General features: G+C 36.0%; 1 protein-coding gene across 1 annotated transcript in view; it reads left to right on the forward strand.

The window, feature by feature from the left end:
* The first annotated feature begins 543 nt into the window (after positions 1 to 543).
* The window catches only part of LOC149576825 (CA-responsive protein), a 42,510-nt gene continuing 23,877 nt past the window's right edge, over positions 544 to 19,176 (forward strand). The window contains exon 1 of the mRNA XM_089820316.1: positions 544 to 1,429. Coding sequence (XP_089676442.1) covers positions 557 to 1,429 — 873 coding nt within the window. The 5' untranslated portion in view covers positions 544 to 556. The remainder of the gene's footprint in view (positions 1,430 to 19,176) is intronic.

Raw genomic sequence — 19,176 nt, forward strand, 5'->3', positions numbered from 1 at the left:
GAATAACATCATTAGTTTCATTTTTTAAGAGTGGTTTTCAATCATTTTTTAATATATTTTTCTAAATCAGTGTCATGTCCCATCACCTTGGTACTTTTTCCTCTCTCCTCACCCAAACTTCCCCCCTTTCTTGTTCTTTTTTAGTGTTTGCTAGATCTGCAATTTATTTTTTGTTCTTTGTGTTCTCTTGCATTCTGATGATGGATCATATAGTATAATCCGAAACATCGATAGTAGAAAATTATACACAATTTAATCCAAAAATTAAAACTCATTTTCATGAATTGTGGAAATCTTTTAGATCTGATCATAGACCTTATAACTCTGGAAACTCTATACATCATGAAAAAACCGAAAAAAGACAAAACTCTAGTGCAGCCATCTTAAATGTTTTTTTACTCGCAGACGGCCATCAAATTTCACCCAATGAGAAGGAGCCACTTTGCTCAACCGCGTCCTCTGATTAAAAATCTGGCACTAAAATAAGATTAAGAATAAAATGCATGACGTATATAAATATGGAAGACGCGGCACTCAAGGGCTATGTAATTTCCTCATGGAATTGGAAGAAATGTGGATAATATTAGCGGCTGCAGCAATCTCTGTGTCGGCTGTCTTCTTACTTGTGCTAAATTTACTCCAAAAAACCCCTCTCAGCAAGCATTTCGATCTCCCCTCCTCCATATCCAGCGAAATCAGTGACAAGAACACCAAGAATTTGCAGAGGCGGTTAGTGTTGGAAATCCTCATGTCCGCAGGGTGTCCAAAGAGCCTCCAAATCAAGATGGAAGACATGAATTGCAGTAGCAACCCCATCGCCAATTTAGCGGCGCTGACTAATCTGGCCGCCTCTGTTTCCTCCAACAATCGCAAATGGAATCTCCTCAGGGACCTCCTGCAGCCGCCATGTGATCGTACTGGAGAACCAGAGAGGGTTGAAGTGGCCGATTCGGTCGCAAGCCATGTGACCGAGGGGCCAGAGTCGGACGAGGAGGGTTTGGAGCTTGAGGTGAAGATATCCGCGCAGGATGACGTGGCGAAAGAGTTGCCGCGTGTCGCGGGTGAGGGGGATGCCGTCGTGCCGCCACGTGTCGCTGATTGGGCAGTGGAGGGTGAGGCTGAGGGGGCTGTGGCTGTTACCAGGCGCGCAGAGGGTAAGAGCAGAAGGAAAAAGAACAGGAAGAAGAAGGCGATGCAGAAGACGGTGGAGGAATTGGGGGGTTTTATAATGGCCAAGAATGCAGCGAGTAATGGTATTGAGAATGAGGGAGAGTTGGGATGTACTTGTGGGATAGGGAAGGGGGATTATCATCATGGCAGCTGCCCGTACCCTTTCACATCGTCCGCCAGTGTTATTCAGAGGAAAATTAAGCTGCAGTATGACGAGCTCGTCCACTCCAATGCGGCGAAGTCGCTTACACTTGCACAGGTAGGAGGTTTTGTAATTTTGTGTGTTTGATTTGTTGAATTTTTGGTGCAGGACAATTTTACCCTAGTGGCCGGTTGTGTTTCGTTAAACATGTTGAATGGGAAAAATTATAAAGGCGCGGTAAAAACTTTTAGTTCCAAAGGTTTTGATTTGGGAAATTGTAAAGGAATAGTCATCCTTCTGAATTGCTAGTTGAGGGAAATTTAAAGGATTGAGGTTCCTACCAAATTCTGTTTATTTACTGGGGAAAATTCTACGAAAGGATATTTCTTCGAAATGCAGCTTGTTTATATGGGGAATTGTTAAGGGACGAGGTTTTTTTCAAATGCTACTGTTAATTTGGGGAATTTTAAGGAACGAGTTTCGGGAAAAATTTTAAGGAACGATTTTCACTAGAGAAGTCTGAATTGCAGTGTAGACGTATATCACCCATATGTTGTGCACACAAAGCGCCAAAGCATGAAGACACTGAGAGCGAGCATGAGGTAACATTTATAAAAGCCTCTCATAACCGGTTAACTACACGTAACTGTAGTTAGTCGTTATCTCTGATCTCCACACCCACAATGGCAAAGCATCAACAAACTGAGAGTCCACCAGGGAGCACATATGCAAACCTTTGCTAATTGGAGAAAATTTACACGTGGTTTCTTTTACTTGTATCTAATGATAGTTATACTGTAGTAGTGATCGTTGATAGGTGGCATGCACAAATGCCAAAGCATGAATGGACTGAGAATCTATCAGGGACCCTTTATGCAAGGCTCAGTTAATTAGGGAAGATTTACAAATTTGGTTTCTTTAACTAGTATTTAGTAGTGATCATAGTGTAGATGCAACCACTGGGAGTACGTTTGTGAACATTTACACGAACTCTGAAATATCTCTATTCATTGGGGAGAATTAAATTGATTTCTTGTACATTTAAGTAATGGTAATCATAGTGCAGATGTGGTTGCTATTAGACTACTTATATGAACTGCCAAAATATTAATATAGAGTCCTTTAGTGAGCATTTATGCAAGTCTCTTCACAGTAACTGCCAAAATATGATTATAGTTTCTGTTAGTCAACATTTATGCAAGTCTCTCGTATGCCTCCATTACTTGGGGAAATATTCTGGAATGTTTTTTTTAACAAATAGTTAGAGGTAATGATTGTAGTGTAATTTGCAAATGCACAAATGTGCCGGGGGTCCAAATTCGAGAAGATCTAAAGGAATTGGTTCTTTGACAAGTATCTTGTGGTAATAATAATTATGTTAAAAAAAATGAAGCATATCAATATGATTGTAGTATGATGAGCCATTGCAAGTGAATGAGGGACTGTTTATACTTACCTTCTAGTTGACTCCCATATTGTGCAAAATCTTAAGGAATAACTATTTCACAAGCATCAAGTGTTAGTTGCTGTATAGATGCTATAAATTCTACACTGAGTGCATGAAGTACTAAAGTATGTTCATAGTCTATCCACTTGAGAGCTTTTGTGCAAGCCATTGATGTGCTCTTTTTAAGTAAGAAAATTTTGAGGAATGATTTTGTTTAGCGGTGTCAAGTAGTTATTGTACATTGGTTGCACACGTGAAGCTGAAGACTATGGGCACAATAAATTGAGGCATTGAGAGTCCCTGAGGGAGCAATTTTACAGCCTTAATTATGATTTTGGATATTGGAGAAAATGTTTTGGAATTCTTTTTACAACCCTGTAAGGGATTTGTTGTGTAAATACCATCACTCATAAGTTGTACATATGATATTCTAAGGTATATGCATGTATCACCATCGAATACCAAAATCTTAACAAAGTGCAATCAGATGAAAAAAATGCAAAAGACATAAAAAAGGACAAAAATTGTGTTTTTGAAATTTGAAGACATTTTACTTGCATAGATATATAGAGAAAATACAATTGAGAGTTTAGCCATGAATTGTTGAATATAGTTTTTAGTTGGTTATGTAACATGTTCATATCAGTAATTGAATTGAATTGTATTGTACAATGAATACTTCATAGTGCATTGATAATAACTAGATGTTGACGATTTTCAACTTTTTAATTACAATATAGTTTGTACAAAGTCAAACTATAAACTAAATCAACCTATAAACTAAGTAAAATGTTCCAAAAACATAGCCAAATGACTCTTTCTATTGCATAGAGAGCTACACTAAAGGGTTGTAGGTAATGAGAATGAAGCAACTGGATCAAAGCCTGTCCTAAGTCACTCAACCACATCACTATTAAAGTTGACCTTTGTCAGAATATCTAAATCCTTAAGATCAAGAAAGTCATCACATTCAAAAGACTTTGAAGCAATTTCATCAAGGGCAATCGATGGGTTGAGCTTAACAGCACCTATGTTTGCCCATATAGAAATTAGTCTTGCCAACTGAAAGTAAAAAACATATTGAATAGAATGATAACTATAATAGCAAGTATATTAAAATTTTAACCTTGAGCTTTCTTTGGGTTTAGGTGAAGTTTGTGGTGAGTAGATACCAAGTCATTCGTTCATTGTTGTGTTAAATAGTTGCATTTCTTGGACTTTGTGTTAACAATACTCCAATTAGGCTCATAAGTGGATGAACCATATGGTTGGCTCAAAATGCATCTTACTATGCATCTGAGATTTCTGGTTTATTGGCATAAATATCCCACATTGCCCTAACAAACATATTATTTTGTGATGATATTGTGTAAGATAAGATAAGATAAGAGAATGTTATTAATATCCAATAAGATACCACAACGAGGGTCTAAGGGACTGCTAGAACACAACAAGAGAAGCCATCCAGCAATAGGAACACCAAATGGTGCTCAGGGAAAAGCAGAACAAAACAATATAGAGATGAGGGTCTAAGGGACTGTAAGAATGTTTTAAATTTTCAACACTTTTAGTGTTCATGCTCACAATATTAGAGGCAATCCAGAGTTTATAGTCTACTTGTCTTGACGATGTTATTGCATTGCATAATATGCATACTTGAAAATGAAACTCTTTGCTTGCATGCAGATTGGCAACTCTCCCTAATTGTCTAAAATGTTTTTTGGGGTACGGAATGATATCTCCATGCAAATAAATATGCCCCATGTGACTTCAACACCATTATCTTGTAGAGTGGTGCCATAGAAAAACTTTGGATTCAAATAATATCTAATAACATAGGAAGGGGGTTCATTTTTGAGCCCATTTCTTTGTCTATGTTTCATGATGTCATATGCTTGTCTCTATTATTTTCCATTCTACTCCACTTCACCTTCTTAGTCTTATCCATGTCTTCATACAGATAGCCCATTGGAGGTTTCTCTTCAACTAGCCTCAAAGCTTTTACTAGAGGCATTGAAAAATCTATTGTTTTTTCACTTGCATGTGAAAGGCTTGTAGAATAAATGCACTTGCCACTACTTGACCATCCATTTGATTTGTAAAGCTAGAGCCCATCCACTTATTTGAAATGAATATTTATTTCAGATATATTTTTTGCTGGCAAAGAGTTTGTAGTGCAAGGAAGTATGTAGAAAATTGTCTCCCCTGGCAACTAGCTCCTTGCTTTCTATGGATGAGTGCATCATATGCAACACCCTCGTGTGATTGTAAATGAACTTTGTAATTGTGTGAGATTTTTGGAACCCCTTCAATAACCCTTTCAAGTTTTCTAGTATTCTGTTGGGTTAGATCATGGCAATATACAGGATATGAGTTAAAAGATATAGAAGTATGCGTCCATTAGGATTCTCCCGACAACACTGCAAGCAGTAGCATCATCCATAATAAATTGAACCATGTTTGATGGCCCTACATCTTATGACCACCTCTTCAAACAACTTGAATAATGCAGCTACAAATTTTATATTATTTGATACATCCACAGATTTCAAGAATATCGTGTCAATATCACAAGAGATGAGGAAGGTAATTAGGATTTGGCTTCTTCTATTTGTCCACCCATTTGACATAATGGGATATTCTGATTTTGCACTCTTTAATCAATGCGCATTAACATTGTGTACTACATCAGACAGCCTACCAACTCTCAATGTCTCATGAGATGGGGTTTTGAACCCAAGACTCCTGATTGCAACACCTAGTAATATGGATTGACAAACTAGAGTAGTACTATAAACTGACAATCATCTTCTTCGTCTATTCATGGATGTTCTACTGTCTTATACTCTCCAAATTTGTCAGTGATCTTGGTGTATGTTGAGGTGTGAAGAAAGAACAAATGTGTCTTTCAGTTGTGTTTGTTACTTTGCTACATGTTGTAGGTGTTGCCTTAAATTCTTTGGAAGACTTTTGTGCATTAATCGTCTCATCCAAAGCATTGCTTCTCACGTATATAGAATTATAAGCTATTTTGTACCAATCCTTTCCTTTTTTTCCATAACATCAGAAATCACTTGAAGAGCTTGTTTCACTTGATATATTATATTTGTATGATAGGCAAGGAATGTCATTTCCCCTCCCTAATTTTAACAGGCAGTGATAATTATCTAGCCTTCCATCCCTTTAGGCTAGAGCACATTAAGGATAAAGGAAAATATTTGAATAATTAAATGTCGGTCACTTATGTTATTATTCCTTAAGTCATAGGCATGGGGTCAGACTTGTGTGGAAGTCGATCTTATCTGTGGCTGAGTGGCTTGTTAAGAAATTAGAAACTTATGTTTGAACTTTGCGTTGAAGGAAAGAATGGAAAAATCCAGCTTTTTGGAATTGCTGGAGTCTATTTTGTATCGCATGGATTGATGAGGGATTCATTTGGCTATTGTTATTTTTCTCTCTGCAAGTATTTCTGCCAAATACCCTACAGGACGTAATCCCTGTGGAAAGACTCTTTGGATGGAATCCCAAAGACATCTGTTGTCATTTAGAACATAAGGTGTGTGTTTATGAGGCAGCTGCGGCCAAGAACCCGAATATCATAGGTATTGGATTGAGCTGGAGCTTTTACAAGTATTGTGCAGAACAAAGAGGTTCAGGGATGACCTGTAATAAATCCCCAGGATATGCACAGTTCATGTGAGAAAGCATATCATATTAGATAGCCTATTTGTGGTTGCTAAGGTATTGAAGAAAACATGCTGAAGATAGATGTATTTCTGGGTATGCAATTATTCCTAGTCGATAAGGTTTGAAAACCCATTTCAGTCAGTTCCATTTAATTATAAAGTCAATCTCTGCAAGTATAGCAATTCTCTGCGTGATTACTTTTCTTGAGGAAAACTAGTATTTCTTTGCAAATTTAGTTAGCAGGGACATTTCAAGGAAAGTAGTGGTTTCATGTCTTGTGTCCTTTGCCAAATGCCATTTGAAGTGATATACATCTTCACTGATAACATTCAGATATGAGTTGGCTTTTGATGTTGGTTTTACTTGAGATTGATGTGCAGCTTGCCATGCAGAAGTCTCTTGATATGGCATTATGATTAAATCTATAATAAGTATTTGAATTCACTCTTTTGTGCAACTGAATTTGCAAAGAATGTGTTTTTGTTAGTCAAATATCTTGGACACCCTTCAAACACTATTACATATAAAGTCAAGTCAACCGTGCACATGTTTTGAAGAACAAATTTGATGAAAACAATTTTGCTCTTCTTTTCAAATCAAAACTAGTAGTTATTTTTAATTTTTAATGTAATTGGGGTTGTAGAGTGCAATAATGGAACCACATACTAGTGGATTTTGGAAAGTCAAGTCTTGCGCTTTCTATCATAAATATCGTAAAGATGTTCAAGTTGACCATGGTAATGATGGAAGAACTTGTTTGTAATTAAGGCTTAAGGGATTTGAACTATGAAGCCACAAGCCCTCGATCACTATGGCCCAATAGGGTTTTGAACCTTGGTGGACACAACATCAACACTACCACTTAACCAACTAGCTAAGTGGTGAACCCTAGAATGTGAAATTCTTATATGAATGGATCAAGAAAGGATTTCTCAAGAAGAGAATGTGAATCATTGAGGTCAGAAAATAGTGATTCAAATTATAATGTTCATTTGAGATACCAAAAGTAGATATGAGCAAGTTTGATGCTAGTGATCTACTGACATGGATAAATCAAACGGAGGTTTTCTTTTTCATGTGCCTCATATACCAAGTGGACAAAAGGTTAGTATAGTGCCCTTATATATAGATCCAAAGCAATTCATTTGATATTGATGGTTATGTACTCAATTGTCACATCCCAAATTTTCTTACAGTAAATAATATTCTAGCCATTGGAAAAACTCATGTGAAGTTATTTATTTGGTAAATTTGTTGAGAGTTGTATGGTTCATGTGAAATTGATTTATCAATAAAGTTGTTGAAGATATTTTGATTCTTGTGAATGGAAACTAGGTTATTAGATAATGTTTCATGTGACATGTTAGTTAATTGTCAAGATGAAATTGGATATCTTAGAAATTTAAAATGATTGTGATAATTTTTTATTTCAAATCATTGGAAATATGTTATTATCTGGGACTATTTCCATTTTGTAGGAGCATGATGACGAGGGGAAGTGTTGCCAAAATGAGAGTTAGGAAGGGGATACCCAAATCCAATGTCAGACCATTAGGTATGAACCTAACCACTTGAAACAAGGACTAAAACGGCTAGGCAAAAAGAAAAGTACAAGGATTACCATGAGCTATATAGATAAGCAAAACACTATAAAGAATTACATAAGAAATACTACCTTCATTGTGTACTGATTTGTGTACCTTGCAAGCTATCATGTCTTAATATAGTAATATCATGTCTATACTCATATTTGGGTGTTTATGAAATATGCACGTATGTATACACATAGATGTGTGTATGTATGCGAAATTCATCATTAGCGTTATATATACACACACAGTTAAAAATATTGATGATAAACCGTTAGAGTCGCGATATATCATAGAAGGAAATGAAAGCCGAATTAATTGCTCGAAAACTCGATGACGAGTTTAATAAAAAATCACTGTGAAATTTTTACAACAAGTTGCCATATCACGCGGTTTAATCTCTCAAAAATCATTGAATAAAGTCATCTCAAACATTAAATAGATGTTTTCCATGTCAAGGTTTCCAGTGTAGTAATTATAATTGCTCACGGGACTAAATGAGTTTCCAATTTATTAATAATTGTTGGGAAGACTAAATTTTCTTGATGACAATAGGTTAGGGGGCTTACATTTTTCTTGGGCTGGCAACTATAGTCTGCGACAACGACGACCCATTGGCAAGAGTTGAGAAATTAAAAAGATAGAACACCCCACAATGTTCATTCATAAATCAGTTGAATACTATTATATATATAATTCTGGATTATATATCGTTGATGCTTTTCAAAGTAAATACATTTTACATACATTTGCATGTAATTTACATACAAATAATGTATTTGTTGATACATTGTATATGGGTGGGGAAGTTAATTAAAATAATTAAAACTATTGATGTATATTACTTTAATTAAAATATATCGGGGAAGAAGGTAGCTAAATATTCTCAAAAAGCATCAATAATATATATACATTATTTACATATATATTAAATTTAAAATACATTAACAATATATATATTGCCAAAATAAATCAATAATGTAAATTGTCCAAATCTATTTACATATAATTGATGTATATGTCAGTACTTTTATTGTTTTACATATAATTTATGATTATAAAATTTATATGCTAGTTTATGTAAATAGATTTTAAAGGTTCGATAAAAGTGCCGATTTATTACTGATTTTTTCGCCTACTTTTTGCCGATTCCGAGTTTTTCAAAAAATTTAGGCCAGCCGAGTCCTAATTTTTCAACTATGCACACACATACCCACATATCATAATTACTCAGGCAAGCATGAACATAGAGGAATGACATTAATATACCAAGGCATGGGTTAGGCGTATGTTGCCACCTTTTATATATATTTTTCTTGACCCTGACTATGGTCATTTATTTATTGCTTTGGAACGACCACTTGTATGGTATCCACCACCTTATGGCATTGCACTATAACATTTCTTTTTTTGATAATTTGAATTTAAAAGTCTTTGCAATGTTTCATGTCACCTCAGTCTTGGCATAACCGAGCACGCCCTGGGAGACCTTTGCTCATCTTGGCCGATTCCTTTTTTCCATTTATACTCTCTGCTCTTGCCGTGGGGGCACACACACATTTGATCATTGCTCATAGCATCTTGGACTTATCTTGTTATCACCATCGTGTTTTTGGTCATACTCAAACAAGAGTGCTCATCAGTGGTTATAATGTGACTGAGCGGAAGCTCGTGGATTAAGACTGTGGCATAAATCAGGCTCCTTTAGAATATCGGGTGTCGGCAATACTGCAAATCTCATATACATCAGACCGCATTGATTGATCAAGTCATGCTTTATGTTTATCATTGCATTTATTTTCTTTTTCTGAACATGCTGATTTCTTATCAGCTTCGGCCTCTTTTTTTTTTGAAAGTTTAAAGTTAGATGTGATGATTTTCCATAGTAATCTTAATTGTTTCCCCAATATGCCCTGTTTGGAATAAATGTTGTGCTGCATATACATATGTGCGGATTGAATGAGGATCATGAAGGGATATAATCAATCTCTGAGATGGAATGTTCTCCTTATAAATGATATCAAATAGAAATAAAAGCATAATAACTTAATGTTCTCCTTATAAATGATATCAAACAGAAATAAAAGCATAATAACTTATGATTCCATAGGCCAAAAACAACATGAAGCATGGCAGAGGAATATGTGTTCATGAATTCAGAAATTATAAGTGAATCTCCCAAGTAATGCGGTTCTTTATGGTCTAGCTAAGGAGAGAAAGAGTGGGAAGAATTCATGCAATGAAACAAAGAATATAATTAGTATTAACATCTAAATCAAATATAAAGATAGCTCATGGAAATCCCTTTTATTTAACCATCTGAAATCCTTGGCCAAGGTAGTTAATGGCATGTTTCCCACCATGATCACTAGAGGTCAGTGTACTAGCAATTGTAAGATATGCTAATTGGAATGTGTCCACAGTCTTGACAATTGACTAGTCGACACTCAAGCTCAGTGGCTGGATAAGGGTGTCCCAAGCTAACTCCCAGGTTAGGGAGGACCTTTCTCGTTGGAGATTGTGAGGGGATACTAAGGGTCCCGATTGGGAGGTTAAGCCCATGACAATGCTTATCCTCTCTTCCAGATGCCAAGGCTTGTGCAACTTAGTGTCATCAACTGTCATTATTCTGGTAACCTTTTCATGTTTTCTTTGGTATTTATTTTGCTAAATATGTTGCTTCCATTAGAATATTTCAGATTGGAAGATGCAAGTGTAGTGATAGTTAATAACTGAATGTCATGTGAATTTGGTAGTTAGATGGTTGTTAGTTTCTAACTTTTTGAAAATATAGATTTTAGTTAGCTTGTATTTCCTTTTCATGTGAAAGAGTGATTTAACTGATTTAACTATATCTTTTTTCATTCAGATAATCATGGGATATGATATTTTTATTTAAGAATTAACTGGTTTCTGAATTTTTAGCATGTTACATCAATGACAAGGAAAAAGTTGCATAGTCTCATGGTTAGTTTTTACACAGGAACTACAATCACAATATAACAATAGTGTCACCAACAACTTCTTCAGCCAATTAGCTAAATTTCAACAAACAAGATGTGTAAAGGGTTACATTCAAAATTTTTAAATCTATCTATGAGAATGGATGCAATTATAGAGCAGAACTTGAATGACTTATTTTTGGGAGGTCTCAAAGACCACATTCAAGATGAGGTATGCATGATTATTCCCACCTCTACAAATGAATCTTTTGTCTTAGCATGTAGGGTAGATGAGAGAAAGGGTTCTAACACCTTCTCATCCTCAACCAATTAGATGAACACCACAACAAATTTTGAAGAATAGATCAAATGGTTTAGTCTATGTTATGATTGTGATAGCAAATACAGGCGAGCACGTAAATGCAATGAAAGTAAGCTGTGTTATATTCAAGGTTTGAGTGTGGAAGAAGAGGAAGAATCATTATTAGAAAGTGACAAAGAATAAGATTATTCTCAAGCAATCATATCTGGTCATGCAATTGCTGTTTTTACCACCCTACAAACACTCAAATAGTGGGTTTCTTGTATAAGGAGAAAGTAATAGCTTAGATATACTTGGGTAGTACTTATAACTTCATCAACAAAAAGCTGGCTACATGTGGGCTAGTGCTTATGTACTTAGCTCTAAAGTTTCAAGTTTTGACTGTAGATAGTTGTTTTGGAAAATGTCACAGCATTAAGTTATCCATCAGAGACTATCATTTTGATTTCCCAGTGTATGCTATCTACATGGGAGTAGAAGATATTGTTTTGGGAGTACAATGCTTGAATCATAGTTCCAAGAATCACGGCGATTCATGCGATTCACGCGATTCGATTCAAGCCAAACGATTTTTTGTGAATCAGTGAATCGAATCAGTGATAAAGGGTTTATGAAATAAGTTACTCACTAAATTTCAAGGGTTTTTTTAATTTTCTGATTCATGGCCGATTTGATTCCAATTCATGGCCGATTCACGATTTGATTCGGCCTTGCCGATTTCGATCCGATTCCGATTCTTGTTACTTTGGCTTGAATACCTTGGAACAATTGAGATCAATTTTGAAGAAATATTCATGAGATTTTAATTAGAAGTGAAGATAGTGGAGTTAAGAAGGGTGCATGCAAGGGCCCCACAAACAGTAAGCTCTTATCAAATGCAAATGTTGCTAAAGAAAGGAGCTGATGGATTTGTGGCCCATTATGTTCCTTGGAATCCTATCAATCAAATGCCCTTATCTTTCCATACCTACAAAAAATTTATTTATCATCACCCAATGGCGTGTGGATAGATTTCTAAGGATTTCCTCCTAAGAGGGATCACAATCATGCCATATAACCAATGCCTATATGCCAACTGCCAAAGATTAGGCCTCATAGGCACACAAGTATATAAAAGAGTGGAATTATTTTACACAACCAAAGTACATATGCCTCACTTATTCTAACTTGTAATGGTGCATAAAAAGGATGATACATGATGTATGTGCCCAGACTATAGAGTTCTTAACATGTACACTATCAAACATATGTTCCCTATTCTAGCCATTTATGATTTATCAGATGAACTGCTTGGAGCTAAGTATTTTTCAAAGTTAGATCTTAGATTGGGCTATCACCAAACTTAGATTAAAGAAGATATTTCCAAGTCAACATTTAGTATTGATTAGGATCAATATGAGTTTTTGGTGATACCTTTTGGGTTGACTCATGAACCATCTGCATTTCGAAGTTTGATGTACTCCCATCCTCATGAAATTTTTGAGGAAGTTTGTATTAGTGTTCTTTAATGGTAGGGACATTTACATCATGTTGGAATAGAGCCAAGCAACTGTTTGCTAAGTTCTCCATGTGCGCTTTCAGTGTCAAGGAGGTAAAGCCTTCCATGTGTGCTTTCGGTGTCAAGGAGGTGGAGTATTTGGGACGAATAGGGTCACATAGTTCTTAACAAAATCAAGTCTATTATGGATTGGCCTTTACCCACAATCACTAAAAAAATATATTTTTTGGGCTGATTGAGTACCGTAGAAGATTTATGAAGAGCAATGGTTGTATAGCACCACTAGCTCTAATAAGGAAGAATTCATTTCAAATGGAATGAGTGGTTGTAGAGCACCACTAGCTCTAATAAGGAAAAATTATTTTCAAATGGAATGAGTTAGCTAATGTAACATTTGAGAGGTTGAAGGAGGCTATTCTAGACTCCACCAAGAATTTATTGTGGAATGTGATGCTTTAGTAATGGCATTGGAGTAGTTCTTATGCAAGAGGGTTGATCCATTGCTTATTAGAGTCATCAATTAAGAGATGGAGATGTTAGCTATTCTTTATGGAGTCAAAAAATGGATACGATGTCTAGTGGGAAGACAATTCAAAGTTAAGACAAATCTTGATAGCCTTAAGTATTTTTTGGAATAGAGACTATCTTCTAAGGAGCAATAAAAATGCATGACTAAGATGTTAGGGTTTGACTTTGAGATCATATGCAAGTATCCAATCTAGATGAAAAAGATGAAGCTTTATTGTGTGCCATTTGACTATTATTGTGTGCCATTTAACTATTATCATATGTGAATGCATTATCCAATCTAGATTCAAAAGATGAAGCTTTATTGTGTGCCATTTGACTATTACAAGAAAATGGGGTAGAAGAAGTTAATTATGAGTAGAAATATGATAATTCTACTAGCAATCTCATTCAACAGTTATAGAGTGATCCAAGTAGTTCAAATGAGTTTTGTTGGAAGGGAGATGCTTTGTGGTGTAAATAGTTCTTGTACTTATGCAAGAACTTCACTTTCAAACAAAAGATTCGTACAAAACTTTATGAGTGTCCAATAAGTGGTCATTCTTGAAGACATATCAATGAGTCAAGAAAGATTTATTTTGGGGACGAAAAGGGGATGTTCATAAATTTGTGGTTAAATGTTTGGTTTGTCAAAGAAATAAAGGGGAAACAATTAAGATAGGTTTGTCTCGTGTAGCCCTTATCAATTTCTAATTAGCATTGGGAAGAGATATCCATGGATTTAGTATAGGTCTCTCAAGATCCAATGGCAAAGATGTCACTATGTTGTTATAGGGGTTGTGAACCGCCTCAAGTATAGTGAGAATATTGCATTATCACATCCTTTTACAACAAGTACAGTGACAAATACATTTTTGGAGAATATATATAAGCTACATGGCACAACCATGGTTATTGCTAGTGACCATGATCATATCTTTACGACTAACCTTTGGATGGATTTCTTCTCATGTTTGGGAACTCAATTAGCTTATAGTTATTAGCATCCTCAGTTTGATGGACACACTGAGGTTGTTAATAAATGTTTGGAAGTATGTCTACATTGTTTTACTTTAGATAAGCAATCACATTGGATGGTTTGGATGCCTCTAGTAGAATGGCGGTATAACACTTCCTTCCATAGCTCATAAAAAGTGTCTCCTTTTATGGTACTATACGGATATCACCCTCCTTCCATCACATCATCATTGTAGGTTTTACCAAAAGTTCATGCTGTCAAGGACCACTTGCTTCATCAACAACAATTACTTTTGGGATTAAAGGAGAATTTGGCCATGACAAAATCGTATGAAGCAAGAAGCATATCAACATTGTATCAAACGAAACTTTGATGTAGGAGATTGGGTATTCTGGAGATTGCAGTCTTATAAGCAAATATCATTACAGCAACAAACAAAGAATAATAAGTTGCCACTAAAATATTATGGTCCATACTAGATCATGCAAGAGATAAGTAGTGTTACCCTACAAATCAGAATTTCCACCAACAAGGAAGATACATCTAGTTTTTCACATGTCTTGTTTCAAAATGTAATAGGAAATAACATACCTATGTAAACAATATTACAAGAGCTTGATGAAGAAAAAAGGACTACATTAGACCCAAAATTTATTCTCCAAACATGTACAAAGAAGCTAAGGTCTATAATACTAAAAAATATCTCATTCAATGGAAGAATTTACCAATTGACGATGTTGCATGGGGGAAGATGAAGAGCTCATATAGAAGATTCCTCACTTAGCATTGAGGACAATGCTTCTCTAAAGAAGGGAGGGCATGCAATGCCCGTTAATGTTTAGAGATATACATATGGTTGTGAGTAGTCAACTTGTGGCTACCTTAACTCCTAATTGAGTCATATTATCATTATTACATTGTTATTTGGCTAGTTGGGGTGGACTTACACCTATATATTCATATTCAGGTTGTCCATGGTGTTATATTAGGCATAAGAGGGTATATATAGGAGGTAAGTGTGTCTCATTTTATGTAATATCCCTAACCGAATATTTTCCCCCATTTTATCTCAAAAGCACAACACAAAAATTTAGCAACGGATTTGCATGCAAATATTTCCCATTCATTCAACAAATACCGATATCCAACTATAAATATATGTATTCTGAAAATAAGATTGCTTATATTCCTACAACAAAAAATGCAATGACCAATCTTAAACATAGAAATATAGTCAGATTGGTAATAAGAAAATAAATGTTTAAGCACAAGTGAGATACCTATGTAATATCTCCAACAAGCAATGGCTTTCCATTCCATTGCCTTCGAGCTCAAGGTTTTTCGTCCTCAAAGTGTGCCTTCGAGCCCAAGGTTTTTCGACCTCAAAGTGGTTGAAATGGAAAGCTTCCCAAATAACTCTCCAAGAGAGAGAATGAAATTCGAACCACAAAACCAAGTATGTTGAAATGAGCTCCTCCTTTTTAACACAACCTGATGACCCTTAACATTCTCTCGTCAACTTCTTAATTTAAAAAAATAAAATAATACTTGTATAGTATGTTGAGTGGATGTTGGTTGTTGGAATCTCGGTTCCAGTAGCAATCGTTCCTTTTCTCTATTCTTCCCTACGGGTACTCTATTGTTCCCACTTAAGGAAATAAAGTGCCCATAAGAATAAAGTGACATTTAATAATGTGAACTTATTTTATAAAGTCACTTTATTAATTAATCAGTTCAATCTTCATGCATTAAAATCTTTGATTAGATGGACTTGGATATGCATGTATGGCAACTCGTTGGGAAGGTCTAGACTAGACACTCCTTGTTCGACCTTGAAATGCCAAGAATATTGAGCTTGCTAACATACTAAAAATATTAAGTGTTCAAAACCCCACTAAAATAATTTTGATTGGGCCAACATTTCAAATTGCCTAGGCCAAAAGCTGAACTGATCCTAAAGAATACTTGGTTAGCCCACAAAACCAAGGTAAAATGGGTTAGTGACACAACAAAGTCCACTTGCCTAGAAAAAGGGACATGCCAATCCTCCCTTTTCAAAGATTGCTTTCCCCCAAGTGATCCACATTTGTATGCTTGAACCAAATGCCTAGATCCCAGATTTGTCTTAGAGCTGATGATCTGTCCAACTGTTGTGCTACACTGGTGTAAACATCTCTAACCCCAGAGTTGCGAAGTAACACAACACGGACCAAAGCACTAGTCAACTGAATGCCAAGATCCCAAAATATCTCATGTGCATACTCAGTGGGGATATCCTGCCATGCACTACTATCGTTAAGGAAAATGCTCTCCACTACCCCACTCTAGTGGTAACTACATACAGCTCTAATCAAGAGGTGGTGGGAGCTCAACAATATACCAACCTCCATCAAGAAAGAAATGCAACAAATCGCTCCTTCCAACTCTTTAATCCATAACCCTTGTGAATACTACACCTAGATCCCAAGTGAAGACTTGTGTGATGTCTTTGATATCACTAAATCTTGTAATACTTGCGCCAATGTAGAGTATAATAATTGTTCAATTGTTAGAATAATCCAACAATATGTGTCGCAGGGGTGAACAACTCTGGAGAGAAGAACTCAGAAAGTCAACCGATCACACCTCCCTCAACAGTGCAAGAATGTATACCATACCAACTATCCAAGTCTTGCGCACAAAAGGAATCCATCAAAATAAAAAAAGGTCCAAGAAGATCATCAGACTCCTGTCACTTAACTCTGACCTCATCTTCACCATGCCAAGATTGGTGAAGCCCATCAGTGGAGCTCAAGCAAGCTATACTGCTAACTTTGTGAATACTCAGGTCCCAAAGTAAACTGCTTTCACATCCATTCGCTATGCGGAGATGCAAACCATTGAAGGAATCTGCAACCTCACAACTGCACTCAAAATCTGTAAGACCCTCACGAACGTGCTGACTTTTCAAGTAACCCAACCTGTAGCAACTGACACTATAATTACCCTACAACCTTGCATCTATGTATGAGATCCTAGTGGTATAGAAGTAACCAACCCCCTCGGAAGCATATCGTAATAATGGAGAACTGATTGGTGCACCTGCAAGTAACCTCCCATAATTACTAGAGTCAGATACTTGCAACCTGTGATCCAATCTTCCGAAGATGGTAGACATCCATCCCATCATGGATTATACAATCTCTGAGCCAATCCACACATGCGCCTCATCAATTCCTCCATATGTGGATCAAACCAAAAATGATCAGCACTTGTTGCTGTATAGTCAAAATGAATGGCCGCAACCTCTGTCAAGAGCTCATCACTATATACAATTTGCGCATTGAATGTGGATAAATCATGTTCAATCTGATCAACTCTCACACTATCACCACTAACAACCTCCTCAACTCTCATATCTGAATGTTGAGCTGAATTAGAGTGTGCCAAATTTAATTCTTGATTAAGCTCAACGACCTGATTTTTTGCTTGATGAAATGTCATTATGGCAGCCTGTAGGGTGTCCTTAGTATTCTAGAGCTCACAAGCAAGGGTGTCCACTTAATCTTCCTTCTTTGTTAATGCCCCGGAAAAGATCTCTATTAGAATAAGAATATGATCATGATCTGAAAGGGGATTTTGATCATCTGATTTTATTGTTTTCATCCCTTCCTTAACCACCTGCAAATGTGAGTCCTTTTTGCCTTCTCTCTAATTGTTCCCTCCAAAAATGCTTTTCAACCATTTCATATATCTTATTATACTGTGATAGAGCTTGAACAAATTTTATCTTCCGTTACCTTCATCTGATTCTCCAAAATATGTGAACTAGCTGGTGTATTAAAGGAATCGGATACATATGAGATAGGAGAGTGTATTTCATCACAATATCAATGTCATTCATGCCCTACTGTGTATAGGAAATAGGGACAATACTATGGCCAAAATTGAATTCATCACTAGAAGAATCCATACCTTATGTAGAGACCATTAAGTCTAGATCGAAATAAGCATCAACACTCACAATAGATGTGGAGTTATCATCATTGGCTGATTGGACAATCTGATAACATGAACTTTCAGCATATCCATCAAGAGTACCAGTGTAGGCAGCCCTGCAAGATACCTCTTATCTCTAAATTCCCTATCAATATAAACTTTTGCCATTAATATCTTTCACATGATCATGAGAAGGTTGCAAATTACTGGCAAGACCACTTGTAACCTTCATTCTCTTCCAAATCTAGTTTGAAATTTGGTTCACCTGTAAGCTGATTATAATCTGCTAAAAACTCCTCATACAAATTTATGCACCTATCTTTAGCAAGAAGATCCTGGGCCAACTCATGTTACTTCTTCTTTGCCATATTATTCTTCTTCTGTAGCTTTGGACGAGAGTCCATATAATCTATGAAGGGTAAATCTTCTGAACTTGCAAAGGTAATTTGTTATACTCATCATGCATGTTGAGTACTTCTGCTCTTATATCAGTTTGGAAATCCTGGGCTAACTGCTACTGTAACTTAACAATATATTTCATGACTTTTCCCAGACCATAAAACTTTCCCATAGCTAGATACAACAAGTCTCTGCAAGTGAATGTTCTAATTACTGCACTAACACTGCTATGTCCCGTTTTAATTCACAGAAATTCTGTCAAACACTTGGGAGTTCCCCTGGATGTTTTAAGTTCTGTTTTGTTTTTGACTTCAAGAACCTGCTTCATACAGCTGGCGACTTCACTGAATAGAACTTCAAAAATAGAATGTCTCACAACACAACCCACTGACTCACTGGACACACTGAAGCATTCTTCAAGTTACTTGAAGAATTCACAATTGCAACCGATTGCATCTACAACTTATATTCAGTTTTGAAAAAAGATACTGGACTTCTATGTAAAGTTGTGTGCTG

Source organism: Cupressus sempervirens, chromosome 1 (assembly GCF_028749045.1).
Source record: "Cupressus sempervirens isolate cs-2001-9-10 chromosome 1, ASM2874904v1, whole genome shotgun sequence".
Classification (NCBI taxonomy): Eukaryota; Viridiplantae; Streptophyta; class Pinopsida; order Cupressales; family Cupressaceae; genus Cupressus; species Cupressus sempervirens.